At 35.5% G+C, this 22,798-nt stretch overlaps 4 protein-coding genes across 5 annotated transcripts; 2 read left to right on the plus strand and 2 right to left on the minus strand.

Annotated features, from left to right (window-relative positions):
• The first annotated feature begins 481 nt into the window (after positions 1–481).
• LOC124533542 (BTB/POZ domain-containing protein 9) lies at positions 482–11,148 on the plus strand. Of its 2 annotated transcripts, none has more exons than XM_047108897.1 (14): positions 482–711; positions 1,895–1,996; positions 2,445–2,608; positions 2,695–2,758; positions 2,897–3,053; positions 3,379–3,478; positions 4,033–4,161; positions 4,924–5,083; positions 6,704–7,086; positions 7,153–7,280; positions 7,381–7,620; positions 7,809–7,887; positions 7,962–8,079; positions 8,449–11,148. In XM_047108897.1, the coding sequence occupies exons 2-14, from the start codon at positions 1,915–1,917 to the stop codon at positions 8,619–8,621; spliced, it is 1,977 nt and encodes a 658-aa protein (XP_046964853.1). In that variant the 5' UTR covers positions 482–711; positions 1,895–1,914; the 3' UTR covers positions 8,622–11,148. The 2 variants fall into 2 exon arrangements, with proteins under 2 accessions (XP_046964853.1, XP_046964854.1); XM_047108898.1 differs by having other exon boundaries at positions 482–654.
• A 561-nt stretch (positions 11,149–11,709) lies between these two features.
• On the minus strand, positions 11,710–13,029 carry LOC124533801 (GTP-binding protein 10 homolog). The gene has a single exon (XM_047109319.1). The coding sequence runs from the start codon at positions 12,917–12,919 to the stop codon at positions 11,759–11,761; it is 1,161 nt and encodes a 386-aa protein (XP_046965275.1). The 5' UTR covers positions 12,920–13,029; the 3' UTR covers positions 11,710–11,758.
• A 551-nt stretch (positions 13,030–13,580) lies between these two features.
• LOC124533793 (post-GPI attachment to proteins factor 3) lies at positions 13,581–16,721 on the plus strand. The gene is made up of 7 exons (XM_047109309.1): positions 13,581–13,917; positions 14,371–14,525; positions 14,705–14,857; positions 15,171–15,295; positions 15,536–15,669; positions 15,895–16,093; positions 16,430–16,721. The coding sequence occupies exons 1-7, from the start codon at positions 13,782–13,784 to the stop codon at positions 16,488–16,490; spliced, it is 963 nt and encodes a 320-aa protein (XP_046965265.1). The 5' UTR covers positions 13,581–13,781; the 3' UTR covers positions 16,491–16,721.
• A 43-nt stretch (positions 16,722–16,764) lies between these two features.
• LOC124533792 lies at positions 16,765–21,632 on the minus strand. Its single transcript, XM_047109308.1, has 4 exons — positions 21,495–21,632; positions 21,322–21,418; positions 18,838–21,245; positions 16,765–17,399 (listed from the first exon to the last, which is right to left on the minus strand). Exons 2-4 carry the CDS (start codon positions 21,404–21,406, stop codon positions 16,848–16,850), a joined length of 3,045 nt encoding a protein of 1,014 aa, XP_046965264.1. The 5' UTR covers positions 21,407–21,418; positions 21,495–21,632; the 3' UTR covers positions 16,765–16,847.
• Positions 21,633–22,798: the final 1,166 nt, after the last annotated feature.

Raw genomic sequence — 22,798 nt, forward strand, 5'->3', positions numbered from 1 at the left:
TAGTTATAGCTGTGTAAAATGGTCGGAAATAGCGGAAGTATATCATAAACAAGTTTACAATATTATCTTCCCGCGACGAGTTTCCGTTACGCAAGTAACTGGATACATTTACCAAAATAAAAAGTTACAAAAGTTTGTTAATATACAAACGTAACTAATTGCTCAATTATAAGTGGTGTTTGTACATAATATACTTAAATCTTAATCTATGAAAAAATATTGAGGAAAATTTAAAAGTTAAGTTATTTTTACAAACTTATTTGTTTAAGTTAATATAGCTTAAAGCTATGCAATAAGTATAATAGGTATAATTAAAAATAAAAATCGAAGGTTATTACCAGATAAATTGTGCACTTAACATTATTGACTGTTAAAAATTAAGAGAAGTATAAGAACATGAGTAGCAATTGAAAAGCTTTAAAAGCTAAAAATGTTTGACATTGATACGAGGCGTATGTAACATTATATTTAATCTGTATTCATGGAATTTCAATTTTCAATAACAAAACAAATGTCAAATAATAATTTCGCATGATTTTCCGACTCATAACTTCATAATAATATAGTAACTTATTGTTATTTATTTCAAGTTATGTTTTCTATATATATGAGGGTATAAATAACAAGAAAAAGTAATTTGGTATTACTTTTAAGGTGAGTTTTTATATATTTATTTATCACTATAATTGCTGCAGTGGCTTACTTTGCATGGTAAGTAATTACTTCAAGTACGAGTTATAATTTTGCAATGTATTGTCGCTTATAAAGAAAATATAATATTTATTTATGCTTTAAGTGTGAAACCTGTATCGTTTATCTAGAACATTCCATCGTCACAACACGTCGAATGTAAATTCGATTAAATAATATTTTACAAAGTTTTATTATTGCAATTTTAATAACATTCGTTTAAATTAACTTCATAAAAAAATAATTAATATATTTTTTTAATTATACAGGAAATATGAATGCTTGCATCCTTAAGTATGTATTGTTTTCAAAAGTGTATTTTGGTAGTCAACCACAACCACAAATCATATTGGATACTTGTTTCGTTATTCTAGTATTTTTTAACATTATAAATATCTGTACATAAAAAAAAAAACACACAAAAAGCTGTTGTAATACACCATGTATGTAAAACAGACCATTTTTTTTCTAACTCAGAACTGCATCAAATGTGAATCAATTTGGAATTCATTTTTTTAATTTGGATGAGTACACTTTTCATCTGGTCCAATTTAAATATAAAGTTTATGTAACTCTTTTTTTTAAATAATTTTATATATTTTATTTTTAATCTTTATTTTCCCAGATTAATAGTAGTGGTTAGATATTTTTTTGTTTAATTTTTATATTATCTGTAATATAGATAGAATTTAAATTGCTATATGATGAAAATAATAATCTTGTTACATACAACAGTTATTTTTCTCATATTTCTTGATTCTTATTATTAAATATACTCTTATATAAATTAAGTAAATTAGTTGGTATATGTGCCACTCATTAATACAAGATAAATTATAAATACAATGCATACTCTTTGTGGATTTAAGATTCACTTTTCACACAATGGGATTGGTTCAAATTTATTACCCCTTATTTTTAAGAAGCATTGCTTTCTGTCTTAAATTTAAACATATTGAATTTTGTTAAAATTTAATCAATTATGCACATATAGCCTATTTATTAATTTTACACAGTAGTAACAAATTGTTTCTACGAGTTCATGATTTAAAATTTCTTGTAGTATTAGTTCAGATTATATAGTAGTAGGATACTATAACCATGCTGGTTTCCTTTAAACTGAACTATAAAAAACAATGTATCAACTTAGTAAATACTTTAGTAAAGTTGTTTAAAATGATTGATGTTGTTTGTTGTGCTTTAGCAATAAGAGGGCTGATGTAGATGAGCAACATGAGTAGCCAGCACCAGTACATGTCGGTGAACAGTTCCTCCAGCTCAAGGGTTGGAGACATAGAACACATAAGTATGTTTTTTCTTTCATAATAAACTATTACAATCGCTTTTATATTCAATTAAATTATGTATGAGTCAATAGACTTATAATTGAATTAAGAAAATATGTATATATCAGAGTATTGTTATGATTTAAAGAGATATAAAAAAATATATATTATTAATGCATTATTTTATTCCATTTCAAATTGGCCCCATGATAAGGACAATAATACTATAAAATATTTTAAAGATCAGCAAAATCCAATAACTATTCAATATTAAAATATTACACTTTTAATTGATTGTCAATGTTCTATCAAGGGTTCATAAAGAAACTCTTCAGATCTGAGAAGATTGGGCAAAAGAAACTAAGCAGGATTGGTTTTTGTTTGATGTTTATTTTCATACTAATAAGTGATACAAATTTGAAATTGCAGAAAAAATAAATTCTTAAATATTTGCTCATTTGTCATCAGGTCACTTGTCTGAGCATATTGGTTCATTGTGCCTCTCGTCAGAGTACTCAGACGTGACTCTCATTGTGGAAGGGCAACGTATCCCTGCCCACAAAGTCATCCTCGCTGCCAGCAGTGATTACTTCAGAGCTCTTTTGTATGGAGGCATGCGAGAAGCTAATCAGGTAATTTTATTGGAATTATAATTTAGCGTTTTCAGAAATATAATTTCGGAAGAATATTTTGTAAATTTGTTTTTTCCCAATTACAGGCAGAAGTGGAATTACAGGCACCTTTGCTGGCTTTCAAAGCTCTACTGCGTTATGTTTATTCTGGTAAGTTTTACTGTATATATTTGATTAAGATCTCATTATTTTATTTATTTAAGAATATCATTAAACATAAAGATAAAGAGGATAACAAATGATGATATTTGCGTGTTTGTGAGTCTTATAATAGTGATCATCATACAGGTCATATGGGCTTGTCGCTGCTGAGAGAGGACACAGTGCTCGACATGCTGGGGCTTGCTCACCAGTTCAACTTCCAAGAGCTGGAGGCAGCGATATCAGATTACTTGAGGCAGATACTGGCGTTGAAGAATGTGTGCGCCCTCCTCGACGCTGCGAGGTAAAACAATAATGAGTTTTTACTAAATTCAGGTTGAAAGCTGATTGTCTTCATAAAAAAAAAAACATTTGTGTTGAGATATATTGAGTTCCTTCTATACTTTCACTACTTATGAAGATGGGAAACAGTCCTTCCAATGCTGGGCCGGATATATTTGGATGAATGATTAGTCATTCAGTCAGTAGTGCTATTATAGAGTCAAGATCATCCACTGAAGGTCTAGTTTGGCAGTATTGTTTGATTTGAGACTGAATGTATAAAAACTAAATTCAAATTTTTTGATTGTAATGTTATTTCATGTGATATTAATTTATTTCTATCATAGGTTATACGGACTGGACGCCCTGATGGACTACTGCTACAATTTCTTGGACAGGAACGCCACTGAGATACTTCAACACGACACCTTTCTGCAGCTGTCCGTTGTTAGTATAAAACATTTATTTCAATTTTAAATTTCAGCTTACAAGACTCAGTTGTTTTAGTTGTGAGCAATGATGTTCTAGTAAACAGATATGTCATTAACGCGCAAAAAGTGAAGACTAGAAAACGTCCTAATTGGGACGTTTGCCTTTAGTGGTTTTATACATCATAATTATGTAGTAATACGTTTTGCGTAATTAAAACATCTAGTTATCCCTTTTACTTATTGTTTTTATCAAGCTATCCTTTTTACTTGTAACAAAATGTAAAATAAACGGTCCCCGGCGCGGCACAATTTTTTCTCTTGTTTAGTATGGGTATAACATATCTGTTTATTAGAAAATCATTGGTTGTGAGCCAATCAGGATAAATGATTTGACATATTATGTTTGCCTTACTTATTTATACTATACTATATACATGTTATTACTATACTTCATTGTAGACCAAACATAAAATACAGATATCTTAGGACTAAAAAATAAATAGAAGTATTTGTTTATATTAAATAATTATATGTTTAGAAAATGATGTGATTTCTGTTTCGTTTGTGTAGGAAGCCCTGCAAGGTCTGCTGGAGCGAGACTCGTTCTTCGCGCCCGAAGTGGACATCTTCAAGGCCGTTTGTAATTGGTTCAACGCCAACCAGCAGTGGGTCAAATCTGAAAGTGGAATGGCTCAAGTGGTACGCAAAACTTATTAATTTTTTTCATTTAATCAATAACAACCAACAAAAATTAACAAATAGTTTTAAATACTAAATAATCTTTATTTTGATCTGCAATGTTTTTGAGTTAAACTTATTGTAGTTTAATTCAAAAACATTGCAGTACAGTATTTTATACTATACAGTACTTTTTACTTGAAGTATTATCGACCAAATATTTGTAGACAGAACAAGACACAGATGCTTACTCTAATGAAACAAAGAATCAAATGTTATTTATGTTAGTCAATGCTTGAAACTATTGTACCGTGAAAAATGCCCTATCAGTATCTTTCACTTTACTGAAATAAATGCAAATTGGAACTAAAAGTCTGACTAGTAAGTAACGACGTGGTGTGTGTCGGCCACACGAGTCTCAGTACCATAAGGTCGGATCGGATCGCCTGGACTATACTCAATATATATATATTTATATTATATTTAATTATATATATAGACATTTTACTGCCAATATCAGAATAATTAATTATATGTGGGCGTATATTCAAAGTATTGTTCACAAATTTGTTGGAAATTAGCGATTCGTCGCATACGTGGTGCGCGGGAAATCTTAAATGTAACTGCATTCAAGATGGCTGCCTCGCTACCAGCGCCGCGACACTTCACTAGAGCGCCGTTCGATTTCCATTGACACTGTTTTCCAGCCAGTACGAAAAACAAGATGGCGCACCATGCGCCGTCATATATATTAGTAGCATTTGTTTATTTTTCGTTTCCTAGGAGAAGATCCTCAAATGCGTCCGCCTGACCCTGATGAGCTTGGAGGAGCTGCTGACGGTCGTGCGGCCCTTCTCGCTCGTCACGCCCGACATGTTGCTGGACGCCATACAGGAGAAAACGCAGACCAAGAGCACGGAGCTCCGGCACAGGGGGCTGCTACGTGAGTCGTTGCTGTATATACCCGTTGGAGGAAAAGTACGAGTCTCCAGATATTCCATTTCTGGCCCCGGACTTGGTTTGGCGTTTATTCAAACAAGCTGCTGACAAATTCAATTTTAATCAGAAGGGTTTTAGCAAATTTGCAGTTATTCGCTGTCTGAATTACATTACCTCTTTGTACGGTATTCGCCGAATAAGTCCCGTCGAGGTCAGGATTGTTGAGTGGAAATGACTCTCTTCGGCATGTTTTTGACAAAGTGGGAATACTCACTGTTGCGTCGCAATATATTTACAACAATATTATGTATATTCACAGTAACATTGATCACTTTGATAAAATTAGTTATAATTATGTATGTGCACTAGAAGTTAACGCCAAGTTTCCGAATTCGCAAAGTTAAAAGATCTATTTTGGGGCAAGGTGTCCCTTTCTATAATAAAATTCGCATATTATTATATAAATAAATCAAATCAAATCAAATCAATTTTATTCAAGTAAACTTCACAATGAAGCGTTTTTGAATCGTCAATAATCAAATACTACCACCGTTTCGGAAAGCAGCTTCTAGCGAGAAGAAACGGCAAGAAACTCGCATAGTTGCTCTTTTCAAATAAACACATTTACAATGCTGTTATTGACAGTAATTAGCGTCCTATCATGGAACCCGAGCCTAACTCCAGGCGTTTCTTTCTAAAAAGTACTCTTTTAATGAATAGTATGATTTATTTATTAATTTAGTCTTAATAATATTTTTAAATTTTGAAAATGGTAAATTGCTTATATTTTCCGGTATCTTATTATATATACGTATACCATTGCCCAAAAAGGTTCTATTTATCCTATGCAAACGGAAACTGGGGGTTACAAGTTTATTCTTATTTCTTGTATTAATAGTATGTACATCAGCATTGATAGAATAATTTTTAATATTATTTTGTATAAAGATTATATTATCATAAATATATTGTGAAACAGCCGTTAATACACCTATTTCTTTAAATTTTTCGCGTAATGATGTCCTGGAGCTAATATTGTAAATAGATCGGATAGCTCTTTTCTGTAGAATAAAAACAACTTCAATCTCTGCTGCATTACCCCATAACAACATTCCATATGACATAATACTGTGAAAATTACTAAAATAAAGTAGTCTAGCAGTACTTATGTTCGTAAGTTTTCTAATTATTTTTATTGCATAAATGGCACTACTTAGTTTTCTTGCCAGGGCATACAAATGGGTGCCCCACTGCAGTTTGGAGTCAAGGGTTATCCCTAAAAAGACCGTCGACTCAACAAACTCAAGCCTTTCATTTTTCAAAGTTATTGCAGAAGGATTTGATTTGACATTTGGCAAGGAAAACAAAACACATTTAGTCTTTTTAGCATTTAGTACTAAATTATTTATGTCAAACCAACCAAGAATCCGCGACAGAGCACTGCTTACAACGTCATAGTTGAATAGAATCTCTAGCTGGTTCTTTTCAGTAAAATCTACTTTCTGAACCGGTGGAAGCTTCACTTAGTTGTAAAATGACGACTCAAAAGTGCTCGTAAGAGCCTACTACTCTTGATTGTACGAATGAATACGTAGTCAGTAAAGTGGTGGTGTGGTGTGCGCAGTGCCCGAGGAGAACGTGGCGACGGCGGCGCGAGGCGCGCGCGTGGTGGCGGGCGACATGCGCGCCGCGCTGCTGGACGGCGACTGCGACAACTACGACATGGAGCGCGGCTACACGCGCCACACCATCTCCGACGCGCCCGACAACCCGGGCATCGTCGTGCGCCTCGCCACCACCACCATCATCAACCACCTGCGCCTGCTGCTCTGGGACCGCGACAACCGCTCCTACGCCTACTACGTCGAGGTCTCCGTCGACCAGAAGGACTGGGTGCGCGTCATCGACCACAGCGACTACTTCTGCCGCTCCTGGCAGAACCTCTACTTCGAGCCGCGCGTCGTGCAGTACATCAAGATCGTCGGCACCAGCAACACCGTCAACAAGGTACGGCCCCGCCCCCGCCCGGCGGGCTGCGCGGGGCCGCCGGGCTAACGGTGTCGTCGCCCGCAGGTGTTCCACGCGGTGTCGCTGGAGGCGATGCACAGCGCGCGCGTGCCGCCGCTGTGCGCCGGCCTCGTGCGCCCCACGCACAACGTGGCCACGCTCGACCTGTCCGCCGTCGTCATCGAGGGCATCAGGTACGCCCTCCGCAGCAGCTTGCGAACTGAGATAGGTTTGAATCGTTTTCTCTCCTTTGCGACTGTCCGTGTCTAAGTTGGCTTTGGCCGGGTCCCGCAGTCGCTCGCGCAACGCGCTGCTGAACGGCGACACGGAGCACTACGACTGGGAGCAGGGCTACACGTGCCACCAGCTGGGCTCGGGCTCCATCGTGGTGCAGCTCGCGCAGCCCTACATGCTGTCGTCGCTGCGCATGCTGCTGTGGGACTGCGACTACCGCCACTACTCGTACTACGTCGAGGTCTCGCTCAACTACTGGAACTGGGACATGGTGGCCGACCGCACTCGGGACGCCTGCCGGTGACGTAGCATTCCTGAATATTATTTTTCTTCATAAACCATATACTTATATAATAAATATATAAAAATAATAGCGACACCCTCTTGCTCTCTTTTTGAGGAGTATAATTCACCACGCTGCTGTGAGGAATTTGAGTTCGAGTATTGAATAAACAACAATAAATAAAATTCGTACTATATTTGTTTAGATCGTGGCAAGTGATCTACTTCCCGCCGCGGCCCGTCTCCATCATCCGCATCGTGGGAACCAACAACTCCGTGAATGAAGTAAATGACTATATCTAATAGCTTTAACTCACCAAGTAATGGAACTATTTGATTGATGAGCCAATCGTTAACAGGTGTTCCACCTGGTGCACCTGGAGTGCCCGGCGCAGGTGGAGGAGGCGCGCGAAGATCCGGCAGCTAAGAAGCAGCGACCCTCCCGCGACAGGGACTCACGACGCAGCCCCGCCGACGGTGAGGCTCGAAAATCATAAAAATATTTACTTTTTTACTAACAAGCGATAATCAAAATCAAAATCAAAGTATACTTTATTCAAGTGGGCTTTTACAAGCACTTTTGAATCGTCATTTAACAATTAAGTGAAGCTACCACCGGTTCGGAAAGTAGATTCTACCGAGAAGAACCGGCAAGAAACTCAGTAGTTACTCTTTTTCAACATTTAAAAAAATACAGTCATGTTAGTTAATTTTTAAGTTAATACAATTATTAAATTAATATATCCTGCCTGGAAGACAACAGGTATTAATTCCACGCTTTTTGTCATGCTACCTATTCATTCATACTAACGGATCATCTAATTGCAATAACGTTCTGGCAATCAGAGGTCGGCAACGCGGACGCGCGGCGCTCGCCCAGCCCGGCGGGCGCGCCCCGCCCCGCCAGCCCCCCCAGCCCGCGCAGCCCCCCGGCGGACGGCGCGGCGGGCGACGCCCCGCGGGCCGCGCTGCCCCCCGCCGAGACCGCCACCGAGGCCGAGGAAGGCTACGACGACTGAACACCGTAGCGGGAGTTCAGCATGCTCGTGTACTGCTGCCGGCACGCGTGGCCGTGCTTCAAGTGAGCGTGTGAGCGTGACGTGACTCGACTGTCCTTCCCCTCGGGCCGATCGTAAACGATACGAATTGCTAGTCTATCGCGAGTTCAAAACTCATACGAATATCGTCGCTATCGATGCTATAGACATGTAAAACGTATTTTGTGCAGTTAGCACTAGTAGAAGCTATGAGTTAGTATTTTTAGCAATGCTGTCGATGCTATAAATATTAATGTTGTTAGATAGCAATAGAGTATGTACCATTTATAATATCAGTGGTTTGATTAGTAGTGATAACATTAGCAATTTCGAGGATTAGCTAATAAATAATAATTCGACATAATGATCAAAATCATAGACTTAATATAATCTATGCCATGCAGAACTAGTGCATTATTAGTGTTGTATCCTATTAGCGTCCAATTCCTTAGCGTATGTCTCTAGACTGTACATATCATATGTTCATTCGTGAAATCATACAAAATTCTAGATTAGAAGTAATATGAAATAATAAGAAACATAAGAATGGTTACCAATACAATTGCAAAAATAATCAATCACAAACTTAATATATAAAACACACATAAAAAAAAACATATAATAATTCATGTTGGTATTAAATCAAATAATTCTATAATCATGCCTCATAAAAAAAGTGATTAAGAATATGAAAAATATACACATATATCATCTAAGTATTAAATACTACATTGTTATATCCATTGTAATATGAGCTTTGTAGAACATTGCTTACCACAGGTTATAAATGATTACAGATGCACAACAGATGTAGGTAAAAATTTTAAATATTTTTTTTATAAAGAAATGAATACAAAAATGTTTTATAAATATCGCAGTATTTTCTGGTAAAAAAATATTTTATATAAATTAAACTTTTAAAATTGTCGTGTATGTAACATTGACAAAATTACATTTATACATATATGTATTACCGGAGCGAATTCTAAAGTTCCAGCACTGTAATGGAAATTTCAAATTAGTCAGTATAAGTGTAACAATTCTTGTATTATATAAATATAATTTCCATCAGAAAACTATATGTAGTCATATCTACATATCTCTTTTTTAATTATTTATTACATATTGAAGTATTATTTAATAACAGGCTATATTAATAATAATTAGTGAGTTATATATAAATGGCCCAAATAATATATTGTTTTACTTCTTTGTATTTTGACAAAGTATAATGTCATAATAATTTTATGAAGTTTGTTATAATTTATAAAAATGTATAATTTAAATGACCGATATGTAGTTACTTATGGCCTTTATCCAATAGTAACATTAATAAATACATGACTATGTCATTTCATTTTCATGCAATTTGATGGAAATATTGTTTGTTTTTGTAAAATTTATCATCATTCGAATTGCGGTTATACCTAAATGTAGAGTGAATAAACTCAATAAGATAATTCTCATGGGCACTTTGTCTCAATGTTATACTATAACCTATAAGCTTATAGTTTAGTTTTGTCTAGTCTGTTCTCTATGAAAACTCTTTATTGGATAATATCAATATTTGTTCTGTTTCATAATAACCAAATTCAGTTTAATAATTTCATTGTAGGTGTATCCCTATAGAACTTTACAAAATCCACAACACCATATTTTTCTGTGTAATTTGAATTAAACACTATAAATGTGTCTAAAGATTTGTGTATATTTTGCACACTTAAAGGAGATGTTTTTGATCAATACAAATGGTCATATTTTAAAAAACTTTCCTTTTATAAATGATTATGTAAATATAATGTACGGTTGTGACCATCTGATAATGGAATAATAGATAAGTTTTAATTTTTAAACAAATATTGGAAAGATGTTTTTTTACGGGAATGACAATTGTTTATTTTAATAATTATTTTTAATCTAGTTAGAGGAGAAAATAATCTAAACAGTGCAATCTTTGTCATCTTTTTGCAATAGTTAAAATATATATAAAAAAAAATAGTATTCCCTTATTACGGCTTGTATATGTGGTAAAAAATTGAATAACTATTGTAATAGTTTCACTGGCATTTTACACTTATTTGAATATTATGTCGTAGAACTAGATTGTCTTGTTATTATGTACTTAGAATAAGCAAAAGTGAGATTGTAAGAAGGATATGTACTGTGATAAAGATATTGTATCATTCGTTTGTTTATTGTTAAGTTGATAAAGTGATGGTTTTTATGTATCGAGCATTCTTTGATGTCGACTTGATTCAAGTCTCCAACCACATCATAGGAATGCAATCTGCACCTACGATTATACTTAAGATGACTACTTAGCTGTGCTTCCTGTTTACATTTTGTTTTTAAATATGTATCATGTAACTATCTTGCTGTTTCATTAGGATAAATTGTTTCCTAATTATATATTAAAATTAGACCCATCCATGTCCAATAATGCTGTCACCTATGTTGTAATATATTAAGCTTTTATTGTGTTTTAATAAACATAGATTTCTTTATTTGATTTTAAGTGTTTTCATTTTGAGTCTAAGTCTAACTTAATATCATATCTTTGGATTGCCTGGAGAAGAAAACTTGACTTTTGGTAAAATTTCCACTCCTAACATAAACAATGCTTGGATGTTTGTTTTTAGAGAATTACTGTAATGCCACGGCTGGCACCAAAATAACTTTTAAGGTTAGACAATTTAAAACTCTTAGTCATAAATCTTTTTACGTTCAATTAACTAAGTAAGAACAACTTCGGGATTCTGTTTCTGGAAAGGATAAATGCCACTGTCAAATGAAAATTTATCTTCCATCTCAATGACATAGAGGAATCTTTTTATGATGTTCTCAAAAGGAGAGTTCTAAAATATAGAAAACAGTATGAAAACCATTGAAAATAAGTGCTAGTATATAATAAGTGTATTTATTAAATAATATAACAATAATTTAGTAATGAATATTATGTCAACAACCATTTTGGGAGTAATGTTAAATTTGATGCTGATATCAGAAAAGCAAAGATTATGGTTGAATTAATATTACTTCAGTTATATAAGAAACAAATGAAAGAGTATAATATTTCATAACTAAATTTAATTCTCTCATTATCTACACTCCAATTAATATTAAGTTACTTGAGGACCTAATTCTCTAATCATGGCCCTATTTTTTCTCAAGAGTTTACTTGGTTCTATGATATCTGGATTGTTTTCTTCTGCAAAGTCATCGAGTCTTTTCCTCAATATAAGTTTTAATTCATCAACACAACTGCCTTTTAATGCTGAAATGCCGATTATATCTTCAAATTTTATTATCCTCTCTGGTCTAATTTCTTCAGGCATTGTTTTAATCACCTCATGTATATTTTTGAGAGATTCTTTAACTTCACTGAATGTTTCATCTGCACCAACTAAATCCAATTTGTTAACGGCCAGTATTGCAGGTTTATTCAGTAGTTCTTCATCATATAATTCCAACTCTTTGTTGAGTAGTATGATTGTCTCCAAGCAAGTTCTTTTTGGGTATTTTGGACTAAGTCTAAAGCCTTCAATGTCTGCTATAAAGAGTAGCAGTTTCGTCCTCTCCACATGTTTTAAGAACTTGTGACCCAATCCTATATTAATATGTGCCCCTTCAATGAGTCCTGGAAGATCTGCGATCGTAATCTGTCTCAGATCATCATATTGTATGATACCTTTGTTGGGTTTAATGGTTGTAAAAGGATAACTAGCTATTCTAGGTTTGGCTCTAGATATCGCTTTCAAAAGTGAACTCTTCCCTGCATTTGGAAATCCCACAAGACCAATGTCAGCGATTAATTTTAAGTCTAATCGGATGTGATGAATTTGACCAAAGTGACCAAGGAAATTATTCTCTTGCGTGCCACCCGGCCCACCACGCGCCACTATAAGCATTTCATCTTCCTTATCAATTGAGCCCAATACTTTTCCATCTTCTCTAAAAATAGTCACACCGAGTGGAACTTCTAGTTTAACGTCAGCACCTGGATTGCCGACAATTTTTGTTTTTCTGCTGTCTTCACCGTGTCCTGCGGTAATAGTTTTGGCGCGGTATTTATTCATGATAGTCTTTAGATCAGCCTTCTCTTTCCCAATGCAATATATACATCCTCCTTGGCCACCGAGACCCCCAAATTTCGGTAGTCCGGTGCCTCCGGTACCACCTTTTACATGGAGTCTTACGGTATCAATAAACTTATTTCTAAGATACTTTCGAGGACGTTTAATTTCTTTTACGGCAAGCCACGTTCTACTAAGAAAAACCATTTTGTAAGTTTCTACAAACTAAAGCTCTTTTACATTATTTACACTTTGTTTATATTTTAAGGTTAACAGTTTATGTTATCATTATCAAGAATGATATTAAATGTCACTTGTCATTAAGACATTAAATGCGAATCAAGTTCTATTATCAATGGATGGGTATATGAAATCACAAATTTACAGCATGCAAGGTGTAGTGATTTATTGATTAAAAAATTCGAACAAAATTCCTAATTTTGGGTTTATGGACCACCTAGCGATGTAAAAAGTTACAGTATCAATCCTGACCTCTTTGACTAATGTCGTATCTATTCATGACAAGTAATGAGCTTAAAAGGATGATGAAAATAAATATTAGCAACTCCTTCATTTATAAATTATATACAAGTGGATTATATTGAACAGATTATTGAAACAACACAACAACAAATTAAATATTTCTTGCATACAGTTTTAAAGGTCAATATTTTTAATTTGGATAGTCTATATAAAATCAATTCAAAATGTTCATGCTTTGTAAATTTCCTTAATTTATTTACCTAGGTTTTATAATCGATTAAATAAAATCATATTATATTCAGTATTTTTTAATCGATAAATCATAATATTGGAACTTGCAACTCGCAAGTAGCAATGTCAAGTAATCAAGTATAGAGATTAGAGATATTAGATATAAAAATATTATCATACTTGAAGGAATTCGGTTCATGAAAACCAGCAAAAATATGGGAGTTTTATGGATTAATTCAAAGAATAATAACGTATAACGATGCTATTTATGTGATACAATAGCATATATATAAATACGCTCCAGTTTAATTCGTTTTTCCAATATAAATTTCATAATTCCTAATTTCTTGAAAACATGTATAAATTTGAACATAACATTTCTATATTTGTTTTTATCCTATTACTACCTTTTATTTTAAGTAGCGACGGTGACAGATCACCTTTTTATCAAAACTGTGTTAAAAGTTGTAGCAAAGCCAACTGTACATTAGGCAAGTATTTTCTTAAACTGATACTCAAAATAATACTTCTGGAAGGAAAAACAAATTTATGATCATAATATTTCAATTTTGTTATAATGAATGACTCTCTCTTTAGTTATATTGATATAAGGCATCATAGTCTTAGGTTCAGACTAAGGGTGAGACTAATAAATTATTTTTTAATTTCTCTATCAAGAAAATTTCAGATATTCTCAGTTAAAAGTTTGAAGATTTCTTAAACACTTCGTAGTTTTACTGTTGGGGTTCAACACTTAAGGCACTTCAGATTTCCATCCCATTCAATCTTGGGAACTAGGGCATTATTAAAGCATAGTACATCTCATGGGCTGTTGGGTATTCTTTGTTGAGGATGTCTACTATGACCAAATTGGTCAAGAAGATGGTATCAATGATATATTGTTGTATATTTTCTTTATGGAAATTGAACATCATTTTTATTAGAGGGAGCATTCCAAGAAGAATCAGCCAAAGTGCAAGATAAATGGAATCGCTGGCTTAACTGGAACTGTAAAGATGAATGTCGCTATCAATGCATGTGGAGAGCTGTGCATGCTTTCCAGGAGAGAGGATATCAAGTACCCAAGTTTCATGGCAAAGTAAGAATATTAGTATTTAATTTTATAGTTATTATACAGATTAATATATAAGTAAATATACCTCATATTTCCTATTAGAGTTCCAATAATAGAACTCACAAGTATTGTACCTTCTTAGTTACAATACTTATGTTTGTAGCATGTATATTTTGTTAAATCTTAAATTTGCTTCTTTCCAGTGGCCGTTTAAACGCATCCTGGGTGTCCAAGAACCAGCATCTGCCTTTGCCTCTTTGCTAAATCTAATAACACACATGTACATGTATTCCAAGTTACTAGGAATATCAGTGAGGAGTGCACCACATGTTTTGTTGTGGCATGTCTTTGCAATGGTACTTATAATATACTTTTATAATTAGAAAAGTCCTCAAAATTTCTGCTAAGGCAATAGATATTTTATTACTGGCTTATAAATAGTAAGGCTTTGTGCAGACGTGTCTGGGTACGCACCCATCTAGATATCATAAATTCTGCTGATATACTTTTCAAGCAGCAGTTTTCATTACTGTTGCTATTTGCTGTTGGTTTAGAATTACTCTTTTTTTATGTAATGTAATGACTTTGTTGTGCAAACTGAGAAAAGTTTATTGTAAATTATTCTTGGTTTTTTGTTTGTTGAATTTTACATTATTAACATAATTTTAGGTTTGTATGAATGCATGGATCTGGTCCATAATATTCCACACGAGGGACACTGCTTTCACAGAGTTCATGGACTATGCATGTGCTCTGTCAATGGTTATGAGCTTATTCATAGCTGCTGTTGTAAGGTAGGTGACATATAATGTTTCAAATATGTATTGAATGAAATTATAATACATGATATCTATCAGCCAGCACTATTGGCCATAGCCAAGTTGGGAAAAATCGAAATTAATAATTTTTCACAATTAAATTTAGATATATAAAAAGTTATCCTATTCTATTAAAAATGAAACACTCAAATTAATAAATTTTTGATTGATTTATGTTTCCTAATTACTAAATAACATATGCCCTCAACTTTTCAGAATATTACACCGGAGGAAAAAGCTAGCAGCGGTTCTTTTGATTCTCACGTTGGCGTACTACGTGGAGCACGCGCGCTACCTGTACTCGGGTCGTATCGACTACGACTACAATATGCGAGTGAACATATTCTTTGGTATGTATACTGCTTTATAAGACCTATAGAGCACCAATCACAATCAAAGACAAGTTAATGTGGAATTCTCGTAATCGTATGATATTTACCGTGCAATCGACACTGATCTGACACCTCTGGCATGTTGGTCTAAGGATGACAACTTCGAAACGAGCAATTTTAGCCACAGCCTAGGGTCCCGGTAGTTAAGTGGAGCGCTTTAAACAAGTGTTCGGGTGTGGGCAGGCGTGGCGGGCTCGCTGCTGTGGCTGGGCTGGGCGTGGCGCGCGCGGGCGCGGCGCTACGGCTGGCGGCTGGCGGCGAGCACGCTGCTGTCGGGCGCCGCGCTGTCGCTGGAGCTGCTGGACTTCCCGCCGCGCCGCGGCTGCGACGCGCACGCGCTGTGGCACTTCAGCACGGCGCCGCTGCCGCTGCTGTTCTACAGGCACGCCGCCTACCATTCGCGTCTCTAATTTTGAGCACCTCTTTGTGCAGTAACATATTTTTAATGAGCATTTTATATATACATACTACTATCCTACAAGAGTTTCGCAATCGAGTCGAGTCATTGTTTTTTTTTTTACATTTTCTATTTGGAACTGCCTTCGTTACCGACGTTAAATTTTCCCAGTAATTATGTTATATCATCGAAATTTTGAAAAATTCTTGATTATTATTATTTAATTAGCAGTAGGCAAGTAAAACATTTTTCAATTTATCTACAACAGATAAAAAAAAACTTTAGTAAGAAAAAAATATTATAGTATTTTTTTGTTTACAGATTCGTAATCGATGACCTGAAATATTCGATGCCATCGCAGAGTATCAAGAAGAGCGCGTAGAAAATAAAGTAGACGAGAAATGTGACAAGTAGTTTGTTCATAAAGGGCTTTTGTTTACATGTCGACAATTATTAATAGTAAGCTTAGCAATTACGATAATTCTTCAAATGTTGGCTCAGATCGGTCGCCCGACCAGTCTGTCCCGAATTCTCTAGTCTAAGCGATTCGCATAAATGTGTTTGTTTTAATTTTTTGTAAAATAACGGATTATCGTTAGCTGTGACATATTTTAAGTAATTTATTTCGAACTTACAATAAAGTTCTTGTAAAATATAAAAGACTTTTATTTAACAAAACAGTAATAACATGAAATTTAACAGCTGTGAACATTCGACAGGACAATTTAGAAAAACCTTATTAACTCTCAAGGATGAACTTCTTCCACTGTTCGCCGCACTTGATCCCGAGTTTGTGTTTCTTGAGCCACCCGAGTCTCTCCTTGTACTTGCCATTCTTGACTTCATTTTGTTGAATACCAATCTCATTTTGCCTGACAGAATCGTTGATTCTAAATTGATTTGGTGTTTTTTGATAGACGGATGCATTTCTCGCTTCAAAGTCCGTCCAATACAGCGGCCTTGTAGGGATTTGGTTCGAATGTGTCACATTAGGCCGCTCTGAGGAACATATACTTTCCCGCTGTTCGCGGAACGCTAACCCTTCGTTCCACTGCCGCCTGTATTCTTGTTCCAAATATGGGGATTGCTTGGTCCTGGCGCGGTCATATTGAGCCGTTGTTTTGACTTTTCTGTAACGTTTTGGTGGTACATTTGCAGACTTTTCGCTGTAGACGGTTTCATAATCATCGGAGTCACTTGCTTCCCTTTCTGTAGGCATTCCTTTTTTCTTTTTAAATAAGTTCACTGATTTGAGCATTCTGTTGAAGAAACCTTTTTTCGTTTTTCTGTCCTGTAAATTGAATTGATTTAGCACTAAATCAACAATGAAATAACTACGATTAACTTCTAGTAAGATTTTCGTATTGGTGTTAGAAAAAAATAACAATAAATACTGGAATTTTATATGATATATTTTTACATGATGTTACAATAGGACATAACTGCCGATAATAATAGTCATAATATCTTTATTTACGATGGTTCAATGTATGTTATGAATTAAGAAAATCTTATAACGACAAAATTAGTCAATAAACCTTATTATTTATTATAGAATACTTTTGGATAACGACGCATGAATTTTAGGGTCGGATCTCACACAAGACTAGTTAGTAATAATTGTGAGTACTAACGTCATAATTGCATATAATTTATTATAGTACTTCTTTATTGGTCTTGCATGGAAAAACGCATTTGCGTTTAATCCACATCCACACGAAACGGGAGCATAGGCACTTAATACAAGGCGGTACAAGATAAGTCAGGTATGATTCAAAGGCTTAACGCATATCCAACTTTTGGAGCTAATTAAGAATTTATGGACAGAGAAACCCAAACTTAAGTGTTGAAACTTATGCGATAGCCTGAGAGACTGAGAAAAATAAAAAGACAATGGCAACTCAGCAATCAAACTAAATATAATAAGCATATATTGTAATTTATAAAAAGAATTAAAAGACAAATGGCAAAGACAAAGACAATTTTTTAACATTTCCGTTTCGTAAATTCAAAACGTTTGTAAAAAATACATTGGTAGAGAAAGCATATTATTCGATACAAGATTTGATAGATGATAAAGAAGCGTATAGTTAATACCTGTTGACGTCCAAGCAGGATATATTAATTTAAATAATTGTATTTAACTAACATGACTTTGTATTTTTTAAATGTTAAAAAAGAGTAACTACTGAGTTTCTTGCCGGTTCTTCTCGGTAGAATCTACTTTCCGAACCGGTGGTAGCTTCACTTAATTGCAAAATGACGATTCAAAAGTGCTTGTAAAAGCCTACTTGAATAAAGTTTATTTTGATTAGATTTGATCTCATTTGGAACAAGTCAACTGTTTCAAACTTCTTACTTAATTAATTAAACATAATTTTAAGCTCAATCATGGTCTTTTGTACGTGTCTTAACACGGAACAGTGCTATAAGTGTTCAGAAAAGAAAGGAGTAATGAACTTGTTGTAATGGAAAGACTATCGAATAATATGCTTTCTCTACCAATGTATTTTTTACAAACGTTTTGAATTTACGAAACGGAAATGTTAAAAGTTGGTGGATAAATGTGTGGCAGATTTTCATCCAACACGTGCAGGATTTCTAACGATATTTCCTTTCACTGCCCCGAACAAGATGGATTACATGAAAATCGGTGGTACTCGTCTGGTTTACAACCAAAAGAAGAATGAATATCGAAGGAATGATTATTATTATTATACAAAAATCACCTGTTTATATTCTTCTAATACCAGTGTCTCTGCACTGTCGCTGTCGTCGTTCGAGTCATCAGTTTCATTTTCAACTTCAGCGATGGAATCCGAACTTTGAGCACTGTGAAATTTCAACCTTTCCGTCTCGCAGTATACCTCATTATTATTTAAGCGAATTGCTTGTTTCCTATCTTCCGATTGTGCGCCGGCTGATTCGTATCCTATCTTTGTTTGGCTTAAATATGACTGAATTGGAGAAACCTTCGCATCGACTTTAAAACCTATCTTGTTTGAAACTCCTACATTTTTAACTTCTATGGTGTTGGAAGAAACGTTACTAGATAGCTTAAGATTATTACATTCACTTTTAGAACTGTCTTTATTAGGAAAGTCCATGTTTATAGCCATTGATTTATATATTTCCTTAATAAGTTTATCAGTCTCGCTGCTCTCCAATATTTGATCCCTGTCAGTATTAGTAGCCGCAGTCGTAGCATGTCTCGTTTGCGGCTTGTAAGAATTTTTCTTATAGTAACAAGCGCACATATGTCTTCCTGGCGCAGGTTGTATAAAAACGGGATAGTTTTGTAAGCATTTAAGAGGTTGGTGGGGAAGGCCGGTGACACAACATTGGGCCAGAGGCGTTTGTTTTGAACAAGAAGCCAGGTGAGAGTTTGTGTTGTAAGAGTCATTGTAAGTGTAGCTTTGGAGAAAGGTAGAAGCACCCGGCAGGCTGTTCTGTGATGCACCTTTTTGAACGACAGCATCTTTTTTTATTACTTCATCTGAAGTATTATTAGCTTTGGCGCTTATTTTCACTTCGTCTAAAACAGATTGCAATATAGTTTTTATCTGGCTTAATGTTAGCTCTTTATAATCCTCGACTTTACTTATATCTAATTGTGTGCTTTGATTATTAACATTTAGTTTGTTCACTATTTCGTCTGTGGCAACTGATTCATGTTTTTTCGATACTGTTGCAAGATTTTCGATTTTTTTGGATACAGTGGGTCGGGGGAATGGTTTCGCATATACATCACTACAATCAATACAAAAACTTTTAGATGTGAGACTACCTGCCTGTTGTTCCGGCACTCTTGTGTTTTCTCTTTTTTTACTTGGTTTACCGGATAGATTATTTCTCATCAACAACATATCTTGTAATACTTTGTTGGCACGTCGTTTAACCGGTATTTCCGCCTGATAGTTATAGAAATAAGGCTGACATTTCTGTTTCGTTCGTAAATGTTCAGGCCAGCATTTTATTTCCACACTCTTTTCATTTTCCAACTTTTGTTCGTTATTATTTTTTAAAATTTTATTACAATTTTCTTTAACGGGTATTACGTCGTAATGATTAGAATCGTAATAAGAGCTGGTGTTATTTAGAGATGTATGTAGTTTTGTTATTATTGAGTCATAACCTTTGGTCATGTAATGGTCGATGTTCCGATATTTGTCATGACAACAGGAGCATGTATCAGATTCTGAATCGTATTTACTCATATTTCTATTAGTGTTACCAACGTCTCTACATATTGGCCTTGAAAAATTACTTGTATTAGAAAACTCTTCAACAATCTCATTAGGATCATACTGTCTTCGAATGATCTTATTTAAATAAGAAATACATACTTCGTCATTGTAACTCATGGCGCCGTTGTATTTTAAGGAATCGTCTGTTTTTTTAAAAGGATTATCAGCCGTATGATGCGCGTAGTACACTAAATGCGTTTTTATTTTATTATTATCTTTGTAATTGTTTTTTCTTTTTCGTTTCCTGAAGATATTCCTATAACGATCAAAAACAGCAGCACTATCGTTATTACAATTTTTACGAATACTAAACTCACATTCGTGTTTATTGTCAGATGTTGTTAGGGCCGGAAAAACGAAAGAGACATTCGACTTCCTTATTCTGGATGATCCACCTCCACTGTACGACCCAAACTGTGATGACCTAACTTTGTCGTTTGGTTTACTGGTGCAATAGGATACCGTACTAGACCTCGTATTGAAGCCTGTTTCGGCTCTCTGAGCTAAATTGACGGTAGTGGAAGGTTTTTTTTTATTGAGATTATTTTCTGATTTTCTGTTCGCTTTTTCAGCAGGAGCAGTATCAGGAGAGGGGACAGGAGCGGGAGCAGGAGTAGAAGACGGAGCACGAGCAGGATTAGAAGACGGAGCACGAGCAGGATTAGTAGACGGAGCACGAGCAGGAGTAGAAGAGGGAGCACGAGCAGGAGTCGAAGATGAAGCACGAGCAGGAGTAGAAGACGGGACACGCGCAGGTTGATCAGTAGGAGGAACATGCCCACTAGCTTCGTGTAATTGCTTTTCTAGGCTGATAATCTTTTGTTGCAAGTCGGTTACGTCTATAGGAATACATGATATAATTTTCACCTCAGTCTGTGACGCAGTATTGCCTGTGAAATATTAAATAATAAGTGTAACACTTTATATTTTAATAAAATTATTTTGTACAGCAAATTTGAATGTCACCTAAGTTGAAAGCTACTCGACGTAAAAAGTTTTCAACACCCTTAAAACGTTGCTTGTATGGTTTTTGGTTGTCATCGCAATCCATTTTGAAGAAACACTGAGAAATAATACACTATATTTATTTTAGGTAAACATATGTAGGTTCAGAAGACAGATAAGAAACTATACGATACCTTCTGTTACTCTTTATAAACAAATGATTTCATTTTGTTACCTATATATATTCATTAAAATTTTGATTAATTTCACATTATCTTTTAAAGAAAAATCTGAATCCAATGACATATTACGCTGTCAACAATGTCGTCGACACTTAATATGTCGTCTCCCAAGAGAACAAAATAAAATTGTAGTCTCGTCTGAAGTAAATCCTTTTTGAAGAAGTTAATAGATAATGAAAAAAATATAATTATATAACTTTTCTCAGTTTATCATTACATTAATTAAATATTATTATAAAGAAAACGACCAAGACCATGTTTGTGATAAACTGGTCCGTTAAAATTGTTATGAGTTTCACAAAATACTTAAGTGGTTCTATTATAAAACTATTATAAATAAGTGAAGTTATCATCGATTATTAGATGTTAATTTGATAAATCTACGATAACTAATGTAAGGGGGCGCAAACTACACCTTAGTGCCCCAAGCCAACCTCACCTGCCCGTGGTGCATCCTGCCGACCAGCAAACGAGGCTCTGGCGACCGACTGATGGCGGTATAACCATCAACATAATAGGCGTAGCTAAATACCACAGGCCGGTGACGGGCAGCAGCGTCACCGGTGCGAGAAGCTACGCCCTGCGATCGCCAACCCGCCTGCCCAGCGTGGCGATTATGGGCACAACCTCCACATGCAGCACACACGCAAGCCACGGCCCCCAGTTCCCGGCAGCCCCGCTATTCCTCGTCATGGTGGCGACGATGGTAACGGCGGGACGGGGGGTGCCAAGAATCACCGGGCTACGGGAGGCCACCACAACCGACTGACCCTTGCGACGGACAACGGACGCACGCTACGGCTTGACTCGCATCTAGCGCAACTTGAGGTAGAACTTGGGAAAATTAGGTGGCACATATTAGGGCTATGTGAAGTCCGTAGAGAGGGAGAGGACACCGTAACCCTCGAATCAGGCCACCTTATGTACTTCCGAGAGGGTGACCAACAATCCCAAGGTGGTGTTGGGTTTCTGGTAAATAAGTCCCTAGTTGACAACGTGGTGGAAATCTCCAGTGTGTCGAACAGGGTAGCGTACCTCATTATAAAGCTCACCGAGAGGTACAGCCTCAAGGTGGTGCAAGCGTACGCACCGACCTCGACACACTCGGACGATGAGGTGGAAGAATTATTCGATGACATATCGAGGGCCCTCCACTTCACCACGAAAACCCACTACAACGTTGTCATGGGGGACTTCAACGCTAAAGTGGGAGTACAGAACTGCAGCGAATCGGTAGTAGGACCCCATGGATTTGG

Source organism: Vanessa cardui, chromosome 11 (genome assembly GCF_905220365.1).
Source record: "Vanessa cardui chromosome 11, ilVanCard2.1, whole genome shotgun sequence".
In the NCBI taxonomy this organism is placed as follows: domain Eukaryota; kingdom Metazoa; phylum Arthropoda; class Insecta; order Lepidoptera; family Nymphalidae; genus Vanessa; species Vanessa cardui.

What these genes read in the sequence shown, in the direction of transcription:
- LOC124533542 (XM_047108897.1), top strand. Translation starts at nt 1,915, where the DNA reads ATGAGCAACATGAGTAGCCAGCACCAGTACATGTCGGTGAACAGTTCC. An exon ending in TGGAGACATAGAACACATAA is followed by an intron (nt 1,997 to 2,444) that starts GTATGTTTTTTC and finishes ATTTGTCATCAG; the next exon opens with GTCACTTGTCTGAGCATATT. An exon ending in CCAGCAACACCGTCAACAAG is followed by an intron (nt 7,087 to 7,152) that starts GTACGGCCCCGC and finishes CGTCGCCCGCAG; the next exon opens with GTGTTCCACGCGGTGTCGCT.
- LOC124533793 (XM_047109309.1), top strand. Translation starts at nt 13,782, where the DNA reads ATGTATAAATTTGAACATAACATTTCTATATTTGTTTTTATCCTATTA. An exon ending in CAAAGCCAACTGTACATTAG is followed by an intron (nt 13,918 to 14,370) that starts GCAAGTATTTTC and finishes CATTTTTATTAG; the next exon opens with AGGGAGCATTCCAAGAAGAA. An exon ending in CTGCCGCTGCTGTTCTACAG is followed by an intron (nt 16,094 to 16,429) that starts GCACGCCGCCTA and finishes TTTTGTTTACAG; the next exon opens with ATTCGTAATCGATGACCTGA.
- LOC124533801 (XM_047109319.1), bottom strand. Translation starts at nt 12,919, where the DNA reads ATGGTTTTTCTTAGTAGAACGTGGCTTGCCGTAAAAGAAATTAAACGT.
- LOC124533792 (XM_047109308.1), bottom strand. Translation starts at nt 21,406, where the DNA reads ATGGATTGCGATGACAACCAAAAACCATACAAGCAACGTTTTAAGGGT. An exon ending in TCGAGTAGCTTTCAACTTAG is followed by an intron (nt 21,246 to 21,321) that starts GTGACATTCAAA and finishes AATATTTCACAG; the next exon opens with GCAATACTGCGTCACAGACT. An exon ending in TATTAGAAGAATATAAACAG is followed by an intron (nt 17,400 to 18,837) that starts GTGATTTTTGTA and finishes TTCAATTTACAG; the next exon opens with GACAGAAAAACGAAAAAAGG.